At 36.1% G+C, this 26,100-nt stretch overlaps 1 protein-coding gene across 11 annotated transcripts in view; it reads left to right on the forward strand.

The window, feature by feature from the left end:
* The window catches only part of NEBL (nebulette), a 252,215-nt gene that overhangs the window by 216,009 nt on the left and 10,106 nt on the right, over window positions 1–26,100 (forward strand). For 8 of the 11 annotated variants that reach the window (XM_032183076.1, XM_032183073.1, XM_032183070.1 and 5 more), the window contains 3 exons: window positions 569–661; window positions 1,771–1,875; window positions 3,056–3,227. In XM_032183076.1, the coding sequence (XP_032038967.1) occupies window positions 569–661; window positions 1,771–1,875; window positions 3,056–3,227 (370 nt within the window). Of the gene's footprint in view, window positions 1–568; window positions 662–1,770; window positions 1,876–3,055; window positions 3,228–7,104; window positions 7,198–8,178; window positions 8,308–26,100 lie in introns of all 11 variants that reach the window. The other 3 variants (XM_032183079.1, XM_032183080.1, XM_032183078.1) reach the window with 3 other exon arrangements.

The following is a 26,100-nucleotide window of genomic DNA, read 5'->3' on the forward strand; positions in this document are numbered from 1 at the left end:
AGAAGTGATAGAGGGGATAGATATTCCTAAGCTGAAAAGTATATTTAAATAAACATACGGTGAAATATAGATGGTTGGAATCAGTTTACAGTCCAGATGTATTGCACCCACTGTGTTTAATCACATTTGAATTTACAGAGTATACAAATTAGAATGTAGATGTTATTCTTATGGAATTTGTGTATGTGTGTAGAAATAAGCATTTAGAGTGGGCATTGCTGAAATTCATTTTTTTTTTTTCATTTGCTCTGCTTCCCTTATTTATAGTTTACCCCATTCTGAATATAAGATATTTATCTGTACTGCCAAAGACCCGTGTGGTAAATGTCAAGATATTGTGTGCATGTGTGTATATATTCACACAAATGCATTAATAAGAGGACTTTACAGAAAGAATTCAAGGTTATGCTTCAAAAATCAAGTTTTATAAGCTTTAATAAACTTCAAATGCATTTTAGCTTTTCATTTGTTTCCTGGGTGACCTTTTGAATCATACATTTTAATGTAATACAATGTGATACTGCTTTAGCTGACAAAGTATGTACCATTTTATCCTGTTAAATAATAGGTTCACTACAGAGAGCAGCCTGGCAAAGCTACTGCTGTGAGTGTCACTCCTGAGATAGAGAGAGTCAAGAAGAATCAAGACAATATCAGCTCGGCAAGTTGTTTGAATCTTTTTGTCATTTATATTTTCTGTCACTGTAGGAATATAACAAGGATATGTTTTCCCATTTAGATTTGATGTGTCAAATGAATCCAACTGCATCATCCTCTGAATGATTTTTTTTTTTTGTCCTTTGAATACATGACTGCACATATAGGCAACAAAAGTATTCAGACTTGTGGTTATTCTTATAAAAAAGGAAGAGGTCAGTTCAAGATCCTTTGTCTCTTGTTACCAAGTTTGATTTGCTAGATTTTAGGAGTAAATTATGGGAAAGGGCAAAGGAAATGAGATTTTAACTTTAGTGCAGATTTTTTTTTTTTGTGTATGTGTGATTCAGAGCATGGAAGCATATCCGTTCCACTCTGCAACATGCTACCTAATTAAGAGCAGAGTAGTCCTAAATAGATCCTATTATTAATCAGTAAAGGGTAGATACTGTATTAATCTTGGCCTTTTTTTTGGATAATACTTGCCTTTGGAGGCATGTAGGGGAGAGGTGCATTCATTGTAACACAGTAGTGTAAGAAGTAGAAGACAGTATACTAATAAGGAGCAAAGAACTCAAAGCAGCACAGTGAAGTAAAGGACCAGACTAGTTCTGTTACAGTCTGTGTTCTCAATGCTGAAACATCAGTGGTGAAACCCCTACAGATGATAAGTAGAACAGGCTTCCATGCAGAACCACTGTCTCAAGGTGGCAGAAGAGAATGAACAGTAGTGAACACTTTAGAACTGACTGTATGGGTGAAGAGTAAAGTAGCTCTTGTTTATCAAAGGATTTGTTTAAGGACAAAAAGTCTGAACTTCTAAGTAACTACGTATGTCTTAAGCCTTAAAACAGGCAAGTGTTTCAGCTTTCACGTAACAATGATTTTTTTTGACTGATTGATGGAATAAACATGTCCTTCGGCCTTATCAATACCGTAGCCCATCTGTATCCTCCCTTTGAAATAAGATCACTAGAAAATGAATGTAAAGAAAGAAAACAGAAGAATTCTGGGCATTATGATTTGGAAAATATGCTTTTGCATAGTGTGGTTCTCACCATACCTTCTACGGTAAACAAAACCTTCATGTATGCTGTTGTTGCTGTTTTTCAGGTGAAGTACAGCAGTGATCAGAGGCAGATGAAAGGTAGACGTAGTGTGATTCTAGACACACCTGAGCTAAGGCATGTCAAAGAAACACAAAACAACATCTCAATGGTAGGGTACCTTCTTATAACTAGAATATACTAAGGAATGACACTTGACTTCCACTGGATTTTGCCTTCCATTAATATAGGTAACTAATGAAACTCTCTGCTCAAGTATGGAAAGAATATTTTCTTCTTATGTCTGTTGAGGGAGTGTTTGCTAACTGCATATGACTGTAATGAACGTTTTCAAAATACTAATAAACAGTTTTCTAACAGGTAAATGTCTGTTCTTTTTTGTTGTTGTTGTTGTTGTTTTTTTTTTTTTTTTAATTTAAAAAACAAACTCATTTGAGCATCACACAGTTTGACTGGATTAGGTGACACACTTCACCATGTGCCTGTGCACGTTCCTAGTTTCTGCGTGACTTTTGTTCTTGGAATGAGTTTTGCGTGCATCTGCTTGTGTGAGAATGTTTGTCAATTTTAAATCTTTGATGATTAAGACTAAAAAAGTAAAAATGCATAATTGGGGGTACTACCTTTATAACTCTTACTAATACTGATTTTGTTCCAACACTTGGTTATATAACACTTTATACCCTAACGTCTTTGTATTTTTTTTTTCCTTTCTTTCTTTCTTTCTTTCTTTCTTTCTTTCTATTTTTTGAAAGCAGGCTGCTTAGAATAAGTGCAATTTTTATTCCTAAAAACCTTTGTTTAAAGCCAACTGGCATATGATAAAACAAAAAGGCAAAAAAGTACCTAAGTACCTTTTTTTTTATGAATCTGTGCATAGCATCAAAATTTGCAGTGAATACTTGAGTTCTTAAGAAGTACACTGCTGGAACATTTTTACTGACAGAATTAGTTGTCTACATCATCAGAGAGATGTCCTATCTCAAAGAAGGGGATGGATCAGATGACCATCTGATGAGGGCTTTTCCTGTTATATTCAATGATTTAGGTGACTATAAGATGATACTTTGCTGCTTGAGTAAATGTCTCATTCAGTGGCAATATAAAACAAATGCAAAAATGGTAATTAAATATCAAGGTATCAGGTCAGGGAGACAAGCTGGAAGTCCTGCTGAGTCTCTTTTATCTCATACGCATAACAATTCTATTATGGTACAAAACCCAAAGAATATAAGTGCTTAAAGCAAACAGTTATGAATTCCTGCATAGAATAACCATTTGCTGTCAACTAAGGCTTGGGGAATAATGTAATTCTTCTTTTATTTTGCTAGGTAAAATATCATGAAGATTTTGAGAAGACAAAAGGCAGAGGCTTCACACCAGTGGTAGATGATCCTGTAACAGAGCGGGTGCGGAAAAACACACAGGTTGTGAGTGATGCAGCATATAAGGGTGTGCACCCACATATAGTTGAAATGGATAGAAGACCTGGAATAATTGTTGGTAAGTTGTTAAATAATGTTGCTATCCGAAACACTGTGGGAAAGCCTTCACTACTTCTTGGATACCATTATATCCAATAAAAAATACTCCCAAATTTCATTTTCATTCTTTTCTCAGTGTGAAACATTGAACTACTGGTTCAATGCTAGCTTCTAGGGAAGTAGATGGGAATGAATGATAGGTATACTTTGATCTATTTATTTATTTAATTTGTGTGTGAAATATGGATATTAATTACTGTAGCTTTACTTTTAAACATTGACTTTTCAATAAAAGCCAAAATATCTGTTTTGTTCTTTATTTTGTGTAGAAGAGAGATAGTTAAATTGGTGGTTCTGCAAGGTCTTGATGTTGCAGACCAGTTCAGATTTCCACCTACACTGGTCAGCTATTTCTCTAGAGCTATACATGGCCCACGTACCTTGTGTTTTGGAATTACATACAGCTTTCGAAGTAGCACAAGACGTAACTTATTAATAACTTGATAGATTTCTGGTGAGCCAGACACCATGGCATTCAGAAGAGATGCTCTAAAAGATGATCCAAGGTAAGACCAGATGTTTGAAGCTAGAATACAGACTATTTTTGTATTAGGAGACAAGTTAATTGTGGGAAGGTATTCATAACAAACAGTGGTTCAAAATAAAAATGCGTATTTGAATTCTTTTAAAAGTAAGCAAGCCTGCTGCGGTGAAAGAAATGTCAACTTAACATTTATTTTTACACATTTTTCTTTTGGTGTGTTCTTCTGTTTGTCTGTGCTTTACAACAGTATTGACAACTGAGTGCACAGGGAAAATCATCCTGAAGTAGCACTCTAAAATCCTTCATACGTAATAACAAGATTTGAGTTTAAGCCTACCTCTCAGAAAGTAACAGAAACTACAGGTGAAACAGAGTAATTGGTAGGTCATATAGTCCATCCTCCTGCTGATGGATACTTCATCAACTTTTTCCTGAAAGTCTCAAAATGAGTTCCCACTATTTAGAGAAGTGTATTTCTTTCCTGCTGTATGGCCAGTTTTTATATGCCTGTAGCTCCAGCCTTCTATCAAATGGAATTTGTCAAATGTGGATGTTTAGAGAGCTCTGCCCAGGGAAGCTACTGGTGTTTTTAAGACCATGCAAATCTTAGAGGTCCACATACTTTGGATCTATGGCAACACTTTGTTCAGTTAAATTGCTGTCTGGACAGACCCAAGCACTGTATCAAATGTCTCACTTCCATAGCTAGAGGTGGTACAGCCAAAGAAAAGCTCCTGTAAAATCACAGTTCAATATACAGTTTGGTGCATGCTTCAAACCCCCTAGACTATGCTGCATTTCATTTGTACACTAGCCCTTGGTGGCAATCATGAGTGCAGCCCTGTTTTCAATAACTGAAGGCTTGCTAGTTCAAATTGATTAGGATTAAGAACTTCCCTGAGCAATTCTTGAACTATGTGACTGAAATATTATTATTTTTTAGTACTCTTTATCAACTAAAGAGTATCAAAACACAGAGGAACTCTTAGTTCCCCGTACCCACCAAACAGCAAAAATAGTGCCACTGTTTAAAGGAGATAGGCCATGACAAACCTGAGAGCCTAATATCCAGTGATATTTCACCTAATGCTTTTTCAGAGTGAACAGCAGTTATAATACCTTCTTGTATTAAAAAAAAGCAGTGAGCTCCCTGTTCAAGGAATGTCCTTGGCAGCTGGAAAAAAACAACTACACACTGAAAAAAAACCAACTATGAGTCTCTTGAGTTTTTTCTTAGTTGATAAAAGTTCATCCAGTTAGAAGAAGTATTTCTGTGTTAGAATCCATCTGGCTGTTCTTTTAAAGTATTATCAGTGAAGCTGTAACAACTTTTTTTCAAATGATTGATTGGTAAAATTAATGTTTGTGCTCTGGAAAATAGGCACTAGTTTTAACCATGCTAAAGTCATTCTAGTCATCAAGATATATTAATCTATCAGAGCTTTGAATCTGTGACAAAAGATGCTTCATGATTCTCATGTGAGTTTAAGGATATTTTAAACTGGCATAAGTTACCAGGATGATAAAACAGATAAGTTCTATAAATTACCAAGGTTCTGATTTTACCTGTGTTATTTCAGATTTACAAAGACAGATACAATCAATGGCTGCTGCATTACTGCTGCCGTGACATCATACTTATTAAGCCTTTACTTACCAAGACATGATCAAACAGGAAAAGCTTTACATTTACCAGTTCCTCCCACCCCTCTTGTGCCTGTCAGAGCCTTATGTAGTTGCATAATTTATCATCATTAGGACTAACACATAGTTTATCAAAAGATTGTACATTGGCTTTTATTCATCTTGTCAAGAGGGAGTTAGCACTATGCTTCACCTTGCAGGAGTTGCAATAGATAACACATAATGCTCATACATTGAATCTGTTCTAAAGCCATGGGATTTATTTCCTCTGACTGTTCTTTCCATTGCCTCTAAGATATTAACGATTTGAAACACAACATGTATGGGGTCCCCATGGTCCTGCTTTACCTACCAACCTATTATTTAGCTTTGCACCACTCAAACCAGCAAAAGGACCAAGGAGGGAAGACAATTATTTTTCCCACTTCCATTGCACTGAGTAAATCTTGAAGACAGGTCTGCCTGAGATGCAAACCAATAATAAAAAGGTGTGATTTGATATATTTACGCTTGATTGCACTTTACATCAAGATTTTATTTTAAACTTGTTTGGAGTGATTAAATGATTATTATATTTTTAGGCACAGCGGTTATGAATTGTATATATTACAGATCGTACTGAGTAGATCAAAAAGTCACACTGTAGCTGATTATGCATTTGTTATAAGCTTCCTCTTAGCTTGTACAACATTAATTGTTTGTTAAAAGCTTATTAAAATCATGGTTGAATCTGTGTTCAACTTTATGCTGTGTTTATAACTAGAGCTTGGATGTGAAATTATTTATTTCTTATGGACTCCATTTCTTTCAATATCCAGTTCAGAAGTGAATTCAAGATGTGTTAATAATTTATTTGTGTGAATTAAAGCTGAAAGTCTAGCAGTTATGATTGTTACTGAATTGAATGAATTCCAAAAATACTTTTCAATACTGAGATAGTGGATCAACATTAAGTCTGTGTCCCAGGAAACAGAGACAAAGAGAATTACTAGTTAAGATAACAGTGGGCTTCATCTTACCCAACTGTAGTTGTCTAAAGTGTAGATTTCTACAGATGAATTTGTCACCCTGGTTCATTTCTTTTTTTTTTTTTTTGTATTGGTAAGGGAAGATGAAAAACCAACAACAACCAACCTTTTGAGCTTAAATGAACTGAGCAAATTTTAGAGGTTTATTTTGGATGAGATAATCTATGCCCCTAATTCTGCTTAGTCGGCTGACTTGATCTCTGCTGTATGCAGAGGAGGCCTTAGGCTCATAGGTCTGTATTACATACGCCAGCTGTAGAGATGGATGAAGGATGCTGTTGGTGGGCTGGGGAAATCACATAGCTTTGATGATTCTGGTTCTGCTGTGGAAAAGATTGTAGGTATGTGATATGTAACTACAATAAATGTGATATTTATTTAAACTTAAGAAAATACTATAATCATATTTAGAAAAGGAAAACAAAAATTGAGGAAAGAAACTCTCCCTAAAATAATGTCAGCGCTTTAAAATGGATGCACCAAGTTTTTTAAGATGGAAATTTATGCTTTGCAGTCCTTTCAGGTGAATATTTAGATCTTTTAGTTAATTTGTACATGAAGATAAGTAGTCAATTAGTCATTAATTGTTAAAACTCACCGCTTTCATACTTTTACTTCCTTTTTTTTTTTTTTTTTTTTTTTTGTTTGTTTGTCTTACCATTTCTATACTTTGGGGAAAGATCTTAAAGTTTGGCGCACAGATCCTGGCTCCATCTTCGACATTGATCCTCTGGAGGACAATATTCAGTCTAGGAGTCTGCATATGCTTTCTGGTATTGCTTATATCCTGACTTTTCACCAAATCAGCTTTTTCTTTGTTTATGAACAAAGTTGATATAGTAAATTTTCTGGTCAATATGCCAGCCATATGTTTTATATATATGTTTTGTTTTCATATATATGTACGTATATATGACTGTTTTATAGCAGTGTTTTACAGGAACTCAAGCTGTTATCACATGTGCAGATAAGAAATAGTGAAAGAAATCTTATGCTAAACAACAATTACTCATACCACTTAGAAATAGTCACTTAGAAAGCATTGACCTTCTTTGTCCTCATTATGGATTTTAAAATAGCTAGACCTTAATAAAATTTCAGAGATATAGGTGACATATTTATGAAAATGATTTTTTTTTCCTATGCACATTTTGCTTATATGGCACATGATATTATACCTTATGCTAGTGTTTACCATTCCAAGGATAATAATTTATCTTTGTTAATAATATAAGAATAGATGGAAAAGTAGGGAAGTTAATGTAATGATATGCAGCAATGTTTTGGCTCAACAAGATTTTTTTTCCCCAGATGTATTTAATTTGAATGTTTAATTTTGCATGCATATTTTCTTTGGTACTGGGAGTGGAACCTTATTTTGAATGTCCTACAGCAGTACTTCTATGTGCACTTGTACGCATGCTGAAAGAAAAGGACGTTTTGATTTTCCACTGGAAATTTTCATGTCATCTTCTCTCTCTCTCTTTCTCTCTCTCTCTTTTTTTTTTTTTTTTTAATATTTTGCCATTTCTGCTATTCTTTTAAAGCAGAGAACAATCTTAGTTTAGTTTGATTTTGAAGCAATTTTCTGAACTAATAGTGTTCAAAAATGGATATAAAGTTGTGCGCAATTCATTTTTCTCTAGTTTAAACACTATCAGTGTATGAATATCAATGTTACTGGTTGTGTTTTTTATTGTTGTGCTTTTAATTTCATATATTTACAGCGATTTTATTTCTTTCTACTTTTGTAGAAAGAGCAAGCCGTTACAGTAAGCAGTACTTGCATTCTACAAGTTTGGGAGATTATAAATCAGATGGTTCTGACACGAACCCTACCTTTTCATACTGCAGTGAGATAACAAGGCCATCTGATGAAGGAGGTAGCCCTTATTCCCACGTTTTTCACTAATAACACTATCAGTGTACTGAGACCTCACAGGCCTGTATTAACTTAATACCCTTGTACAGTCACAAATCATTAGAAACTGTGTAAGCTATTGCACTGATTGATTAAGGAAGCAAAGCAATATCTCCAGTTCACACAGTTTCTTGCATGACAGTTTGCTTTATCATGTATTCTTTTTGACCATTTTAGGAAGTGTGTAAGTCCCAAACCCCTACTAACTCCCATTTACAGTGCTTAAGTGAAGATGTATTGTGTTTTTGCAAAACTTGCATGAATTGGATTTTTTTTTCCTCTGGAAATTCAGTTATACAATGTAACTGAAAAAAAATACATCTCTAAACTGAAAAAAATGAATTTAACTTGTGCTTTTTAGTGAGCAAATCAACCATATAATAGCATTTTATTCACTCATGTACTTCTTCCAGTATCAATTTTTTCAGTTTTTTTGGCTCTCCATTTCCATCCTAAAAGGAAAAGTATAACAATAGGAAAAACTGGCAACTTTGTCCCATATGAAAGTTTTCTTACAGACTCAGCAGTTTGGGAGCAGAGATGGTATTCAGTAGGGAAGTTTATATAGTCTGATATTGCTTTGTATGTATTAATATTAGAATATTTTGGCAAACCTGCCTTCCCAGGTACAAACCCACATCTTGCATATGATGGATGCCATAGATTAAGACAGAAATTATGAAGATGACGGATTAGGGTCTACTCATTCCAGTGGAATTACAGTGTACTAGACTCGACTGGTGAATTGTAAATGTTCAGAAACATTGCATTCTATGCACGTATATATATTTTAAAAATAGTCGTGCAATTTCTACTTCTTGATTGTGGAAGAAAGTGCATTGAAAATCAGATTCAAAAGGTTACTATTTTTTTCTCTTTAGAAGATGTTAAAGTTATTGCTACTATTTAGTTGCTTGGAATCCTTGAATTACCCATGCTTTAAGGCATCTTAATTGTAGACCCCTGTTTAACTTCTCCCACTGGCCAGAGTAATGTGTTGTCATAGTTGCTAGAGTATAGCGAGTCTACATTATGTTAGGTGCTGCATAAATTTACACAAGCAGTTCTGATTAAGAACAGGTGAGTAAGAAAGTGTTCGGACTGAAGAACTGACTGAATGCGTGAAGAAATACGTGTCTTGACAGAGGATCAGCCCTTTATGTCGGTCAATCTTTATTTGATATTTTAACTTAATTCCCAACTCTTTTAATAGCTTATAGTAAAAATGCTCATTTGCTGTTTTTTATGTCTCTTCCTGTGTTGGTGTGAAGTGGTCTTTGCAGTGCAGTGCATATTGTCCTAAATACCTATTCTGATCTTCCTTTTGGCTCTACTCCAACCATTTTAACATTGCTTTGTCAGCTTGATTTGATTGTTAACAGGTATTTTTATTACTTTCCATATCAATAATAGGAAGCACGCTTTATTTTTCTGATTGTTTTGGCAATAACAAGATTTCTTTTTGTGTGTCTTTTAAAATCTGTTGTTATGGCGATGTGTTGAATAGATCCTTACTAGGATCAAGATGTTTTAGCAAGATACTGTTTCTGCTTTTGAACCAGCTGGCTAGCCAGGGTTTGAGTACTGGTAGACGATTCCCATTGCATGGGAGAAATAAATGTCAGAGCTAAGTAATTCGACATAATCTAAATGATTTACAAGGAAGTGCCATTTCTGTGAACGCATTCAGAATATAGTATCTTTGGTCAAAAATATCAATATTTTGATGGCAGCGTTCTGTAAAAACTATCATTTATTATATTGCCACAAGGTCAGTTTGCCCTTGAACTTTATACAGTCTCTCTAAATGAGAATCAAGTCTGCTTTGCTGAGGTTTCATGGCTGTTTCTCACAGAGTTTGTACTTTTAGCTCTAGTATTTTTTTTCTTACAGGTGATTGTTCAACCTGAAAGACGGTTGGACACCTGTAATCAATTTTATAACCTGTATGTGTCTTCAGCCTTGTTTTCATAATCTTTTCTCTGTTCATATGTTGTTTAATTGCCAGTTTATTCTGGATATGCAAGTCTTCACCAGTTCACTGCCACTGCTGATGGAATCGTTCCTTAGCCACCTCTCCCAGACTTTAGTTGGGTCCCTGACTTCATACCAGATGTTAAAGGCCTAAATAACTCACTCTCTTGTCTTTGGTGCATTTCAGTTACAACATCATAGGGGGGCTACTAACATTTTTCACTAGAATTACTTCTTCCTATTAGTTTTCCTGACAGTTATTTTAGATTATGTGGTAAAGCTAAGCCAAGTATGCTTCCCGTGGAGATTTTCCTACAAAATCTCTAAAATCTCTAGGTTTTTACATGATGTAAGTTTGGGAAAATCCCTGTTCATTTAGACTACTGCAGATAAAGTCAGATAGGAACCAATTGTTAACACTTTTCAGCGAGATTGATGCAGGTACTGAACTTTCCATTTGATATTCAGTTTGAAATTACTTTTCAGCTTTTTCAGTCCTTTTTTGCAACTGCTCTCTGTTAGTACTTTACAAGGTCGACTTCATTACTTCGTGATATCATTGAAACTTTTGCCATTCTGAACAGAAGGTATTGCACTAGAGCTTTCCTGTCTGCCTAAATGCTCTGTAATTAATTGCCACCCTAACAAAAATTTCCTTTTTTCCTGCAAGCCATCCCGTAGCACTACTCAGAAACAGTTGGGTGCCACATTAGTTCTTACAAAATTCTCAGCTGTTTTTCAAGCAGTTATTTTCAGCTTGTCTAAAGAGGAACAGAAGCTAATAATTTCTCTTTAAATCCTGTTTTTAACACTGGTGTTACAACTTGTCAGGCATGCAGCTATTCTGTCAATTTTGGGAAGGTCTTTCAGATTATTTTAGTCAGAAGGAGAAGGAGATGTATGGATATGAGAGTTATTTTTGTTTATTAACAGATTACACAGTTCAATCTTTGCAGAACACTGTAGAGGAAAAAAAAAAAAAAAAAAAGGCAGCAAGAGTCATATAACGGCTTGGGTTGGAAGGGACCTTAAAGATCACCTAGTTCCTACCCCACTGCCATGGGGGTTTGCCACCCACTTGATGAGGTTGCTCAAGGCCCAGCCACATGATCTTGAACACCTCCAGGGATGGGGGTTTGCACAGTTTCCCTGAGCAACCTGTTCCAGTGCCTTACCACCCTCATAGTAAATAACTTCTTAATAATATCTAATCTAAATCTCCCATCTTTTATTTTAGTGCTGTTCCCCCTTGTCCTATCATTTTACTCATGTCTGAGTAAAAAGTTGCTCTCCGTATTTTTTATAAGCCTCCTTTGAGTAATGAAAAGCTGCAACGAAATCTCCCCAGAGCCTTCTCTTCTTTAGGCTGAACAGCCCCAGCTCTCTCAACCTTTCTTTGTAGGAGAGGTGCTCCAGCACTCCAGTCATCCTTGTGGCCCTCCTCTGGACTAATTCTAATACATCCATGTCCTTCTTGTGATGGGGGCCCCAGACCTGGATGCAACACTTCCAGTGGGGCTTCACAAAGTCAAAGCAGAGGGTGACAATTACCTCCCTCTATCTGCTGGACACCCTGGGCTGCAAGCACGCACTGCCAGCTCATGTCAATCTTTTCATCCACCAGAACCCCCAAGTCCATATAACTATGGATTTTTCAGTGTCAGAAGAAACGTAGCTGCCACCTAATTGGACTTGTATTGATAGTCTCTACAGTGTTTCTCAGATTGTGCAGAAGCATGCATTTCTAGAAAGATATCTTCTATTTTAAGGTCTGCAAATTAACAGTGAATCTACCGTCTCCTGCTGGTAACTGCAGTAAGTGAAACTGGCATTTAGCTCACACCATCCAGGGCTCATGACTATTTTGTTTAATTCCATTCCCACAAAGGCAAGAGTAAAAATCCTTGAAAGCAACACAAGTTTACAACAATTTTGGAGGTTTTTTTTTTTTTTTTATTTTTTTTTTTTATTTATTTTTTTTTTTATTTTTTTATTTTAGAACACTTTGCATATATATTCTTTTCAGTAGTTCCATCTCTGGAGACTGAGGCAGGGAAGAGACTGTTAACACATGAGTTTTACATGTGGCAGGATGTAAAACATGGAAATGGATTTGTGGTATACGTTCTAGTGACAATCACAGAAACAGCTGAGTTGCTCAAAGCAACACTGGAATCAGTGTGTTACTGATTGGCTGCATGTCCATTATTTAGGTTTTTCTCCTTCAGATTAAGCTGTTAAGATGTTTACCTGCCACTAAAAAGGTAATGAGAATTAATATGAAGAGACCATGATCTGAGGTTTTAGGTCTTCTTTCCTTTATTCCGATATAAGGGGTAAGCTGCTAACACTCAAGTCTTTTCCTCACATTTACTTTTACCTGGGAAGCTTCCTCCTATTACTCACATTGCTAATCCAAGTTCAGAAATTTCAACAGAGCATGAAATTCCACTTATAACTTGATAAGCTTTAAATTTTTATCAACCTTAAAAGTAACCTGTAGGTTTCTAAGAGAAAACTGAAAATTAGTATTAGATATTCCACTGATATTACATAATAATGGGTCACATCCACAAAAAGATTATTGCAATCAACCTTTGAGGAATAAATATGGGAGATGGTCATGGTGGCAATTTGACTCCAAAGTATATAAAGACTGTAGAACAGTACTACAGTATTTTCCTGTGGCGTATAGGTGCTTAAAATCTTGAAGTCTTTATATAGCTTGAAAAGGGAGTAAAGTCAATGAGAAACAGTAAGACCTTTAATTTATCTCCCTAGTGGCGTGTCCTCCTTGTGATATGAGCCTTCTGAAGAAGAAAGGCTTCAGAGCAGCTGAGCCTGCTGCCCCCCCATTCTTCCTTTTCTCTGGACTCTAGGGGTTATCTTTCTCCTTTCCTCACTGAGGCAGAAACATGCTGTAGGCCGTTAGAAGTACTATTTGAACTGCAGTCTGAACACAGCCAAGCAAATTTTGATCAGTGCAAAGTATAGTATATATTATTTTATATCACTGACAATATTGCTGTCAGAATGACACTGACATTTTAAACATTGATTTCAAGAATTTCTTCTTCTCTAACCCTAGGACACACCATATATGTCTCTGTTTCTAAAATGTTTGTTTGTAGGATTTGCTTCAGGCTTTGATATGGGATCATAGAATCATTTAGATTAGAAGGAAAAAAAAAAGGCAAGATCATCAAGTCCAACTACACGTACCACAGAAACTCCTAGAGCAAGAAACTATGCTGTTACTTCTGCTCCTGGTTAGTCTGGTTGGAAGACAAACATTCTGACGAATTTGAGCAAGAAGCCTCTGCATCTCACATGATGAATTTGCAGAGATGCTCCCTTGTATGTGTTTAAAGATGTCTGCTTGTGTTTGGACTGTGGTAATGTTCTGTTGTGCCAATAGGTGGAAAAGGAAAGGAAACAGAATTTGGTTTATTTCATTGTTGTCTTCTTGCTATTTTTTTTTTTTTATCAAAAAAAAAAAAAGTGCCTCCACAGTTATGAGGGTGGAAAATTCACCATTAATAAAAGACAAGTCAAAAAAAAAAAAAAAAGGAAATACTATGTGATCAGCTTTTATATTGTAATATAGAGGTCTGTCTTCCATCTCCAGGTGCGGGAATACATGGCAGAAAGCCTTCACCCTTCTTCACATTCTTATTCAGATGCTGAGCTCTGTCATTTTAGGAGGTCAAGAAGAATGACACAGCAGTTACATTTTCTTCTCTAGCAGACCAGGAAGAATGGTTCTTTTATCTTAGGAAGCTGAACTCTGTTTCCATAATGTTGTTCACTGGAGTCTGGTAATCAAATATGGCATTTGGAGGGAGAAGAGTTGTAAATTTCACAGGAAGAACTAGAGGGGTTTGTGGGTTTCTTGTCCCCTTTCAAGTGTATCAGAAGGCTGAACACATCAAAACAGTACTGTGGACTCCCTCTTGGTGAGAGTCACACTGACGCTTCTGTTATCCACCAGACTTTTAGATCTGTTTCTGAGTTTTTATTTTTATTTCAGACTAGATGGTGCTTTGGCTTTGCCCCTTTTACATACAAACACTCAGAGATGAAAGTGAATTTGTGGGAAAAAGTTTTTTTCCACACAACAGCATCATGGTAAAAATTTATGCTTTTTCATCTTGGTTACCATATTTCTGTTCTTAAGTGTGTAATGTACTGCAAGTGCTTGCAGTTGAATAACAAATACCTTTCCCATAAACCTATTGTAGTATTTTTGAACTAAACTAAATATTTCTCTGTGTATGTAATATGGGCATAAGTGCATGCGTATCTGTTTGGTACCAATCAGATACCTTAAATTATTTAGCTTAATCAGTTTTCATTGTTACAGAGCTTACACACCTTCAAAATAGGTGAATTTGGGTTCTCCATTCTCAAATAGATTTTCCTCTTTTTTTCTTTCCTTTTTCTTTTTTTTTTTTTTTTTCATATAAATTTGCTTTAATCACATTGTACCCCAAAAGGATCAGGCATCAAGACAGAGCCTTCTCCCTTCTTAAAACTGTACCTTTCATTCTAGGAGGGTATGTCTGTGGGATTCCACCTTCTGTTTTGCAGTGATTCCTAATGTTCAAAGGGGCATAATTTTTGTTTTGATTAAAAATAATGACATTACTGGCATGGGAGTTTATGAAAACAGTGGGAGGTTTCCTGGTAGAAAGGTGATACTTTTCCACTTATAGATTTGAGGTAAGAAGGGAAATTAAATGCAACGTCAGTTGTGAGAGTTCAGATTTCAGTAAGGAACAGGTTGAATGTGTTCTTTGTACATGTGCTAACTTCTAAATAAGTTTCTGTGAAAAGATTTCTGACAATGCTTAATATGTAATTCAGTCTCTGAATAATCTATTTCAGCATTTTAAACCATGCAAGTCTAGGAATCCAGAATGGCAATAGGACCATATGTATGTATTACTTCAAGAATTATCAAGTCTGTCTGTCCTAGTCTGGCCCATCAGACTCTTAGATAGCATCATCTGCTTTTACTTTGTTATTGGAAAACATGAGAGAAAATAGTCCAGAAAACTACATTTCATTCTCTCCCAAAGAGTGGAAGAGCTGTGAAGTATTTGTAAAACTGTTTTCTAATGTAAAACTCAAAACTTCTTATGGAAGCTTCTTACAAAGCTGGTGAGGGGTCTGGAGAACAAGTTTTACGAGGAGCGGCTGAGGGAGCTTGGGTTGTTCAGCCTGAAGAATTGGAGTCTTAGGGGCGACCTTATCATACTCAACAGGTACCTTTAAGGAGGCCATAGCGAGGTCAGGGTTGGTCTATTCTGTCACATGCCTGGTGACAGGATGAGGGGTTATGGGCTAAAGTTGCACCAGGGGAGGTTTAGGTTGGATATTAGAAAGAACTTTACTGAAAGGGTTGTTAGGCACTGGAATAGGCTGCCCAGGGAAGTGGTTGAGTCACCATCCCTGGAGGTCTTTAAAAGACGTTTAGATGTAGAGCTTAGTGATATGGTTTAGTGGAGGACTTGTTAGTGTTAGGTCAGCGGTTGGACTAGATGATCTTGAGGTCTCTTCCAACCTAGATGATTCTGTGATTCTGTGGAACTCACTGAGGGCTAGATGTTATGTTCAGTTAAGTTTTAATTAAGATTTGATTTAGAGATCTGGGTATAAAACTAAACACTCTACCTTGTTTGTAATGTGTTAAGATATAAATTGTGATTCAGCTGAAAGCTAATTTTCATTTAGTGTGTGTTCACTGAAGATGAATTAATGTTCCAGGGAGAGCTTTACATTTTACACTTCCAAAATGTTTTTGCTTGATTCCCTCTGCCTATCCTTGATTCTTGTGTTCCTCTTCCACATCTTTGAGATCTGACAGCACAAAAATGCAATTTCCACATATTCAGTTTGCGGGATCCTTCTGTTTGCTCTGCCAGTCATCTGAGTTTGATGTTCCCTTTTCCTTTAAACAGCTGGTGAGCAGAAGCTGGAAGGGCAATTTTGAAATGATTCAATAGTTGGAAGTGTTAATGGCTCCCTTGCCAAGCAGTTCTTTGCATTGTTTAGACTGGTGCTTTAGAGCAGCTTTTGATACACTTTGGAGGGTTTTATATCCAGCAACCAATAAATATCATTAGTAAATTCATGTGTAGTCATGTACTAGATCCTGGCTGATGCTGTCCTTCCATCATTCCTCAGGTTGGTTATTCCCACTATAAAACCACTATAAACCACTGCATAGAAATGAAAGTACAGCTTCCATATGAGGAACTTGCAGGGCTCTTTCTTTAATGCAACTGGGCAACAGTTGATGTTCAGTACATATGAGTTCAAATTGTAATGGAAGGCGTGTGGGTAATGTAACACGTTAATGTAATCTTCATTTTACCAACTCTTTCCATTTGCAAGGAAGCCTGAGCAAAAAACTGCGTATTCACAATTTAAGAAGGAATTGCGGCTTCCTGTGGTACATGTGGCCCCACCAGAACCTAGGATGCCTCAGGCTGGCTTTCAGACATTTTGTGCCTTCATAAATAAAAGAATGTGGTGCTGCCTGCAAGGAAAGGAAAGTCATATTGTACTGTTTTCTCAGCTGAGACACACTATGGTTTAGATGGAATGTCAGCCAACAAAGTCAGCTTATAAGAAGGTTTGTCTGTCAGTGACACCAAATCCTTGCTGCAATTTGTATTCAGGACTCCTGAGCAGGATGCCATGTGATTTTGTTATATCCCAGTTGTCACAGCAGCAGGAGAAATGGGGATACCTTTAAATACTGGTATAGCACCTTTACTGATACACCACCTGCTAACACATACGCAGGCTAAACTCACTGGACTGTACAGCTACCATAGCTAATTCCCAAACAATATTCCTAGCACTTTCTGCTGTAATCCATATAAGATGAATGGGGTCACGCCTTTTATATTTGAGCTTCTAGAACAGTTCCTGGAATTTAATAAAATGTAAAAGTATATGTGAAAATACATGCAGTAGAGATTGCAAAGATGAGTTGAAGACCTTGTCTTTTTGTCAAAAAATCATTTTCACAATTCAGATATGTAAATGGGTCTGTCAATGCAAAACCAAGTAGCCAAGTCCCTCCCTCCTCCTGACAGCATCTGGTGTAAACTGCTTCAAAAATACAATTTATTCTCCTCTAGTCCCATTAATAATTATTTTGTCCTTAGAATGTTTCATATATTAAACCTGGTTTAGCGACCAAAATGATTGAAAGTGACTAAATTAAATTTTAGGATTTAAAATGGGGAACAAATATGACTCAATTTCTAAATTAGGTTAGAAGCCAAATAAGGTGGGTTTATTTTTACAGTGCCATAGTAAAACTGATCAATGTGATCTGGAAGCAGGAAAAATGGTTTAATTTATTTGAAGTGAATTATTGTAGCCACCCATAGCACTTTAAATATAGATATAGAATTCATACAGCTTTTAACTTACCCTGTGAACAACTGTCCACAGAAGTTGGATGAAGACAGTAATTTTTGTCATTCATTCTGAATTCTAATTTTGCATTTGTTCACTTCTATTCTATCCCATTTTTTTTTTTTTAGAAGAACGCACAGAAACATGTCAGTATGAGTGAACAGCCTCTTCCTATATTTTTAAAGGCTTGTAACCTTTTGAAATATTTTACTTCTTGGATTTCCTCGGTGATTCCTTACCACCCTGTTTTATAACAAATGCCATTAGCTGTTGCGTAGAAAAAAAGAAAAAAAAAAGTGTTTTAACTGGCTGCTATGGAATTACATTTATCAAATCTGTAATTCTGAGTGTTTACAGACTTGCAGTCTTAAGTGGCCATTCAAAAGATGTTCTGAGGAAGGTGAGAGCCTTTCCCTTTTGTCAAAACTGCCTGCTCTGCCAGGACCGAGTTAGCTTGTGCTCTTTGCACGGGATGTGACTCAGCCACTCACTGCTTAGCAGTCAGGCACATTCAGAGGCAGGGACTCTGGTTTGGCTGGGATCTGGCTTCTCCTCTTGGATTAGCAGCATTCAAGATTGCATGTACATAATACTTTACAATTCTGTGATGCCTTACAACTATAGATAATGTTGATCAGAGAGGTTTTTCACCTATCAGTCAGCATCTTTCATTCCCTGTTTCCTGGTAGAAATGAAGCCCAAAGGAATGAAGCCAGAAGTACTTCCTGGCAAAATTCTTCCCTGTATTATCGTCTTCAGATGAATAGGGTGGATATACAGTTGACTGTCTTCTTTCTTTTAAAGCTAACAGTAGAAAACAGGATATCCTGTGTTCCTTTCATTTTTCTCTAGACTGACATTTGCATCCTGCTTGCTGACGTGACTTCTGGAGACTGTGCTACCCAGGCTTGCCCTTTTGTGCAGTTCCTCTGAAGGGAATGAAAACCATATTAATCTTATTTAAAGGAAAAATGTTCATGAGAGACTGTTTATTTGCAATGCAGAGATTTAGACCCCTTAGAGAGGCCAGAAGAAAGCTTTTGAAAGCCCCTCAGAAAGCAGATTGCACTGAAGGAGGACATAATGAAATTGACCAATCCACTGTTCCTCCGAATATGATCAGTTAAGGAGAAGGCCTCGGTGACCAGGCACATAGACCATGATGTACTAGAGAGGCGGTTTGGTATCCATCCTTCCATTGGGCTAGCTAGTACTTCCCAAATTCCCACATCACCTGCTATTGGATGTATGATGGACCACTCATACAAGCAGTATGACCAGTATTTATATTATTGTCTTTTCATGAAAATCAGGAATTTTGTAATGGCTGTATTTTTTGTGAGCATGTTTGTTGTCTGAAATAACTGACATATGAGATAGTCCCCCTCCAAAAGAAAATCAAATTACAAAATAAAATACAATGTTCCATGTGGCATAAACACATTAGCTGTGTGTTTTTGTCATTCCTTTCAAGATATCTTTGTTTCCTTTGACATATGCTAAATAGCTATTTGTGATCTGTCATAATTTCATTCAAAATCCAATTTTAATTTCTTATAAGAAAACTCCTATTAAGAGTTATAATTGTATGATTCTGCATTTCCCACAATAATCTACTTCAGTTTACATGGTAGGTACATATTAATTATTGATAGCTTAATTATCGATAGCTGATAAAATGGTGTTATAAAATAATGGTGCATAAAACAGTCTATTATTCTAATCATGACACTAATGAAGCTTAGTTTAAGACATTTTATCTTATCCATTGTAACATGTCTGTAAGTAGCCTTGAGAGTAGAGACACTGATTTTTTTGCCCCTTGAATATTTAGTGTTAGTTATTTTAAATATAAAATTGGTAATTTTATTGACTTTTTTTCCCCAGAGTATTTTTTTCCCAGACTTGTAGATTGGATGGTTTATTTCTTATAGCTTTATAATTTAGGTTATAGAAACTTCCTAAGCTTGTAACATTCTGAATTTGCCACTGACTTCAAATAGTTCAGAGTTTCAGTTCTAATGAGGTCAGTGAGCATGCCAGTTATTTATTAGCACCCTGTGTGAATTAGGCCATGCTTTCAGGTTGTTATTTCAACAACCTAATTATATCTGGGTTTGATATTCCAATTTACTAAGTAGTACTGACTCCTGTAATGTACGCAGACAAACTGCTGCTTCTGACAGAGCACCACTGAGAGCAGCAAGCCTGGTAGCTCAGACATCTGTGAAAGCAGTCTGACAAGTAAAGGGCAAGAAAAAGGGGGAAAAAAAGAAGAAGGGAAAAAAAAAAAAAAAGGAAAAGAAAAGAAATGAAGGGAAAGTTACTGTATGCACAAGAAAAAATGCCAAGATGCCTTACCATGTTGTTCTCTACTGTTCTAAAAACAGCACTGTTCTGTATCAGGTCTCACCATCTGCAGTCTTCAGGTTAGTGCTTTTTGTATGTTCATCCAGTCTGATATATTCCCAGTGAATTTAACTGCATTGTGCTACTCTTTGTGGCTACAAAATAATAAAACTCTATAAAAGATAAGAGTTAAAATCAATTTAAAATAAAGCACAGAGTACATGTTGCCATTTTCTAGCTTATTTGAAAAGTTAATGCTGAACAATTTAACTTTAGAGCTGGATAGGAATTTTTCAATATTGTTCATCAGAAGATAGCAGTTTAACAGCAAACTTTTTCTTCCAGGAATGGCTCACTTGTGATTAATGTCCCAGTGCCAAAAAGTGGTCGATTAAGTTTTAAGATTGGTAGAATTATAGCTTGACATTTTTAAAAACAAATAATTGAGCTTTACATTGAAATATGTTTAATTTGATGATTAACATAAATTATAATAAACATTAAATTTGATCAAAATTAAATCTAGATGTTGCATGAATCTATGAGCTTTTTTTTTTTTTTTTTCTTTTTTTTTTTCTTTTCATCCCTGTTTGGGACAGGACCATTTTTGGCAACCAGTTTTGTATTGGAATATTATTCCTGAAATGTTCCTACTATTGTCTGCATCTAACATTGCTGTAATTTTCTGGTTTTATTCTATACTCCTGTTTTTTTTTTTTTTTTTTTTTTTTTCCTGGAAGTCCTTACACACTTACTAGTCTTTAAACTGTTGGCTCCATTAATGCACCTTTATAGCCCAGACCTCATTCTGTCTCATCAGGTTTTGACCTATTTCTTCAATATCTATTGTTAATGTCAAGCATCCAGCTCACGATGGCTACATCAGACTTAGTCAGACCTAAACTTCCATTATGTCTTTTTTTCAAATGCTGTGGTGGTCTGGTGTATGAGAAACCTCAATTATATACTCATTGCAGTGGCATGCTGGCACACAGAAGAATTCTGCGTAAAGTGGGATGCACTGTTTGGAGCTGTGACATCTGGAGGGGAAGTATCTGTGAAGTTCTTTTGTGGCTTGAACTTGGAGCTTATATAGAAGCAGGGTACTTAGGAGCCTACCTTGGGACCACTGATCCAGCAGTTTGCTGCCTTCTGCTGCCTATGGCTTTGGGTGCTTGGTCCTGCCGCCTCCCTTTCATAGTGTGTCTTGGTCTGATCCCTTTCTGAACTAAAAACCTTTGGTGAGCTGAGGAAGGTCACCAAAACAGCAGAAAAACAACCCAGCTGAGAGAAAGAGAAAGGGTGGCAGGACTGTTAGATTGTCTCAGGCAGTTGTTGGAGCATCAACTTCAGATATGCTGCATGTGGGGATCAGGTGTAAGCAGCCTATAGCTGCCTTGGGGGGGGGGGTGTCACCTCATGCCTTCTGCTTAGTCCTTCCAGAACTCTTAATTTCAGTAAAGAATGATGTTTAGCAGTGATGTTTAGCACATCATCTTTAAAAGTTTGCTAAAAGCTCACCTGTCATAGCAGTCAAGCCGGTTTTCTTTTCATACCTTTCACAGCCTATCCTCCTCATATCTATCTTGCCTTACTTGCTGCCAAGGTATCAGGTCTTGTTTCTGATTTGCCTGTGACACAGACCTTCTTTAAAACTCTCATTAAATTCTTGGCTGACCACAATTATGTTCCATTTATCCTGCTGTTCATGTTTTGGCAGGATGTAAACTTCTGCAGAGTTAAGGCAACGGGCTTCTTAAGATCTCTCCATAAAACTGTTTCTCAGGATGCTTGTAAGGCTACCAAAATGCTGTGCTGAGCTCATCTCAAGAACTTGTACAGCAATATACACAGCATGGGAAATAAACAGGAGGAATTACAGGGTGGATGGTTGCCCCAAAATGGTAGTGAAATCTTAATCTGGAACTCAGAATTGACCAGACAAAGCCTTAAGCACCTAACCTAACTTCAAATTTGGCCCTGATTTTGGTAGGGGGACAGACTATTTTACCTCTGCAAGTCTCTTCCAACCTTAATTATTCTATCATGGCCTTTATTGTTGTTTTGCTCTCTTCTACTGTGTGATTACTTTGGTTCCACTTTTGTTTCTTTGACTTAAAGCTTTTTGAAATTGTGTCCCTGTTACTTACATATAATATTGTCCATGGCTTATATTTATATTATAACTTTAAATATATATAAATAAATGTTTGTTTTCATGTAGTCTAATTTTTTTTTTTTTTTTTTTTTTTTTTCCTCCACATCTGTCTGGCATTCATTTTTCCTGTCCTTACTCAAGTTGATTAGTACCTTTTCATCAAAAGTCTTGCTGAGAGTTTTGATGGGATAACTCTAGAGGGGAAGTACTGCTTCAGTGTAAAGATAGCTGAATCAGACCTTGAGTGATGTCAGGTGCATTATTGTGGAAGTAATTCTGTTGCTAGAAACACTGAATTCAGTTAGATTCAGGAAAGAAGTGGAAACTGTTGAAAATATATTGAAATATGCCATTTTTGCCAACTGATGATAATAGACTACTTTGTTCAAGGATATTGATTGGTAATACAAATTGTAACCCAAAACGCTTTAAATATTTTAATGATGGGGAGCACCAGCCAACGTCTGGGAAAAGTGATAGAAACAACAATAACAACAAAAAACACCATGAAATACTGAGAACTGAAGTTACTGCTGTGACACTTTCTGGAGAAGTCTTTTAGAAGGTGTCAATTGTTATTATCCACCAGCTTCAATGCAGCAATAACAGATTACTGTGGTCAGGGGAGTTGTGCAGTTTGGGCACTTTCCCACTCACATACACATGTGGGGCATCCATAAGGACCACAGAAGTGTGCTGTACACATACAGTTCCTCACGTGATTGCCTCACTTCTTTGATAGTGTTTTCTGCTGCATGGGACATAGCTGAATAATTTCTAAGGCAGGAACAGAAGAAACAAGGAACTAATAGCTATGGGACAGACTTTCCAAAGGAAGACCGTGAGGGCTGCTGTAGATGAGGCAGCCTGTGGAAAAGAAGGAAGCATCAAGGCAAAATGGGAAGGAGTTAAATATACGTGGAGCAGCAGCTTCTTCTGTTTCATGGGAGCTAATCAGCACACAGATATATGATAATGCCATATTCTGTCTCTGTTGCAACTTTTCTGCTCCTTGGGAACTCTACAGACACAAAAATTAAATGAGTATTAATCATGATCCTTCTTTTTGCTTTCTGCTCTCTTGTGCTGCTGTTATTAAGAAATGTTGCAATGTTTTAGTTCTCTGTAGGCTTTCTACCTTGGTAATGAAACCATGAGTAGATATAACATCAAAACATGAAGTGAAAGAAATGCTTAAAAAAATGTCTGTAAGAATAAGTGAAGTTATTTCACGTATGGTCCAGTAAATGACATGTACTGTAGTAAATGGTAAAAATACAGTAGTTAGTAGAGGCGATACATTGTTTTACCATGGATCATCAAAGTTCTGCTGAACAAAAGAATTCAAGAGAGTTTAAGAATGGTGTTGGTAAAATATATCTTGGACCCTGCCCTTTAAATGATGGTTCTTTTCAGCATAATCTTTTTTTTTTTTTTTTTTTTTTTTTTAAGATATAACCTTGTCGCTATTTAATGGTCTCTTGATTATTCCTTTCCTGTTTCCACAGTCTGACCTTTTTCTTTCATGGTCATTCTTAAAGCTTGTCACACCCCATTGTCTGCAGCAGCATGTTGATACCAACTATCATTCTTTCAGGTTCTTCTGTTTCTGATGTTTCTTGTTTCAGAGGCTTCTCTGTGTTTGTCTTTTATCAAATTCATTCATTTTCCACTCTTGTTTCTCTGGGGAAGCCTATAAGGATATAGTAAGCAAAATATGATAAATTCCTTCTAGTAGATAATTTAAAATAAGTATCTGGCTTTATTCATAAGTGGAGCAAGAAAAAAAAAAAAGAAAATTTTGGTACATCAGAATGCATCTGGTAAAGTCTTAATGCAACAAGAAAAAACTTCCACCTGTGCTTCTGGGAGCAATGGTCAACCCTCAGATCCCTCACCAATAAATCTGGCTTCAGCTAAATGAATTTCATGTTCCACTACTGTGTTTTATTATTCCCTTAGGTTAACTAAAGCCATTGTTTTTGCTGCTGCTGCTGCAGTCAGTGATGCTATAGAACTTTATACTTTGGTCTGAGCCAAAAGATTTCAGGTAACTATGGCCGATGATGATTAAAAACTTTTAAACTGTTTTTTTTCTTCATCATTTTTATCTCACTTTGAGTTCAAACTCACTTTGTCACTAAAAACACAGCTCAGATCTGTTCTCTTCACTGATCTGCTTATTTACATGTATGTGCTTCCTAAAGTGTCTTCCAAATAGATAACATAAAAAATTTGTTAAAAACTGTTGATCTTTTATTTATTTATTCATTTATTTTTTTTACAGCCCCAGTAATATAGTATTCTTTTAATGAAATAAAAAAAAAGGTTGGAATTATTCAGTCAAATGTCTCCAACACTGATTTTATATATGCTCTCTAAATAAAAGACTGAAAGATACTTAGTGAAGCTGTGGAATCCTATAAATTCATTCTCTCTGTCTAGGAAGTTTTTCTAAAATTTTAGTTTCTTATGCGTCCCAAAATTTTCAATGATTTACAAGGTATGTTTTACTCCCTTGGGCTTACATTTTCTGTTGTTGCAGGTAAAATTGTTGCAGATTCTCTGAGACAGTTTGACAGAATTCTCTCATTTTGTGAGAAGCTGATTGCAAAAGAGAAAAGCACATCTCAGACCGCTGCTGACATTTGTCACAAAGATGGGAGGCATGGGGTTATCCTCTCCAAAATAAACCCGTCGATTTGGAGTACATAATGAAGGAGACCATTAGTTGGCCTTGCACTGACAAGGGATGATTGGTAGGAATTAAGAAAGATCTGTTTTGTGGGGAAGGAATCAAGAGTCAATGGTTTCTACCAGTGCATTCACTTCTTTTACGAAGACGAAAGGGATTCTCAGGGTGTCTGTCCCTGCCAAGGAAAAGCTGCTAGCCCTTTGTCACTGCAGAGCAGGCAGGATGCTGACTGATCAGCAGCCAGTGCTTGCTTAAGATACTTCTTCCTATGAAGTTAAAAAGTTCAAGCTGTGCTTGGATTTGAACCCACATGACCAATTTATTACTGGTTTGAGGAGATGAGGCTCTGTTGGCTTCTGTGAAGTGACCTATGTTTATGCTGGTAGTGAATTAGGCAAAATATATTCTTTCTGGCTTGATCGCAGAACCTTTGATTAAATTATGTTTTTCTCTATTTTCTCATGAAGGAATACATCTGGTCATGTAAAAATACCTTGTAACAACATTGAAACATAAATTAGTTGATGAACTACTTAGGACTATTCACTTAATGCATGATAATCCTGTGAGCATGTTAACGAGCAGCAATTCTCTGATGATTAAACTGCTTTAAAATGTCTTTGTACTCATATGTCATTAGAATGAACTTGGCACTTCTAAAACATCCATTATTCATCATGTTCCAGTGTTGCATCTGACTGTGTATCACTTTAATTTCACTCACTTAACAAAGCAATCTATTCATTACTATAGTTTGCAACATGTTGTCTAAATCAGAAAAAAAAATATTTAAATATACTGCATTACTTATCTCTGAAAATGTAGTAGAGTGAAAAATAATGTCCCAAATCATAATTACATACATAGTGCATTTCAATATGCTAACTAATGGATGTTTTTAGAAAAAAACTTTGTTGAAATCAATGATATGGTTAGCTGGGAAAGCAGGTTAGGTAAAACACTTGGATGAAAGCATAAGGCTGACCTTTATTTCAGAAATATTTCAGCAAATATTTTCTCAGTAATGCATTTCCATGTGTATCTATTGTCCTGATCACTTGAGAAGGAGAAAGGGACAGAACATTATTATTTCAAATATAAATACTTGTTATATATATATATTTTACCCCCCTGCTTCTTAA

This window comes from Aythya fuligula, chromosome 2, assembly GCF_009819795.1.
Source record: "Aythya fuligula isolate bAytFul2 chromosome 2, bAytFul2.pri, whole genome shotgun sequence".
Classification (NCBI taxonomy): Eukaryota; Metazoa; Chordata; class Aves; order Anseriformes; family Anatidae; genus Aythya; species Aythya fuligula.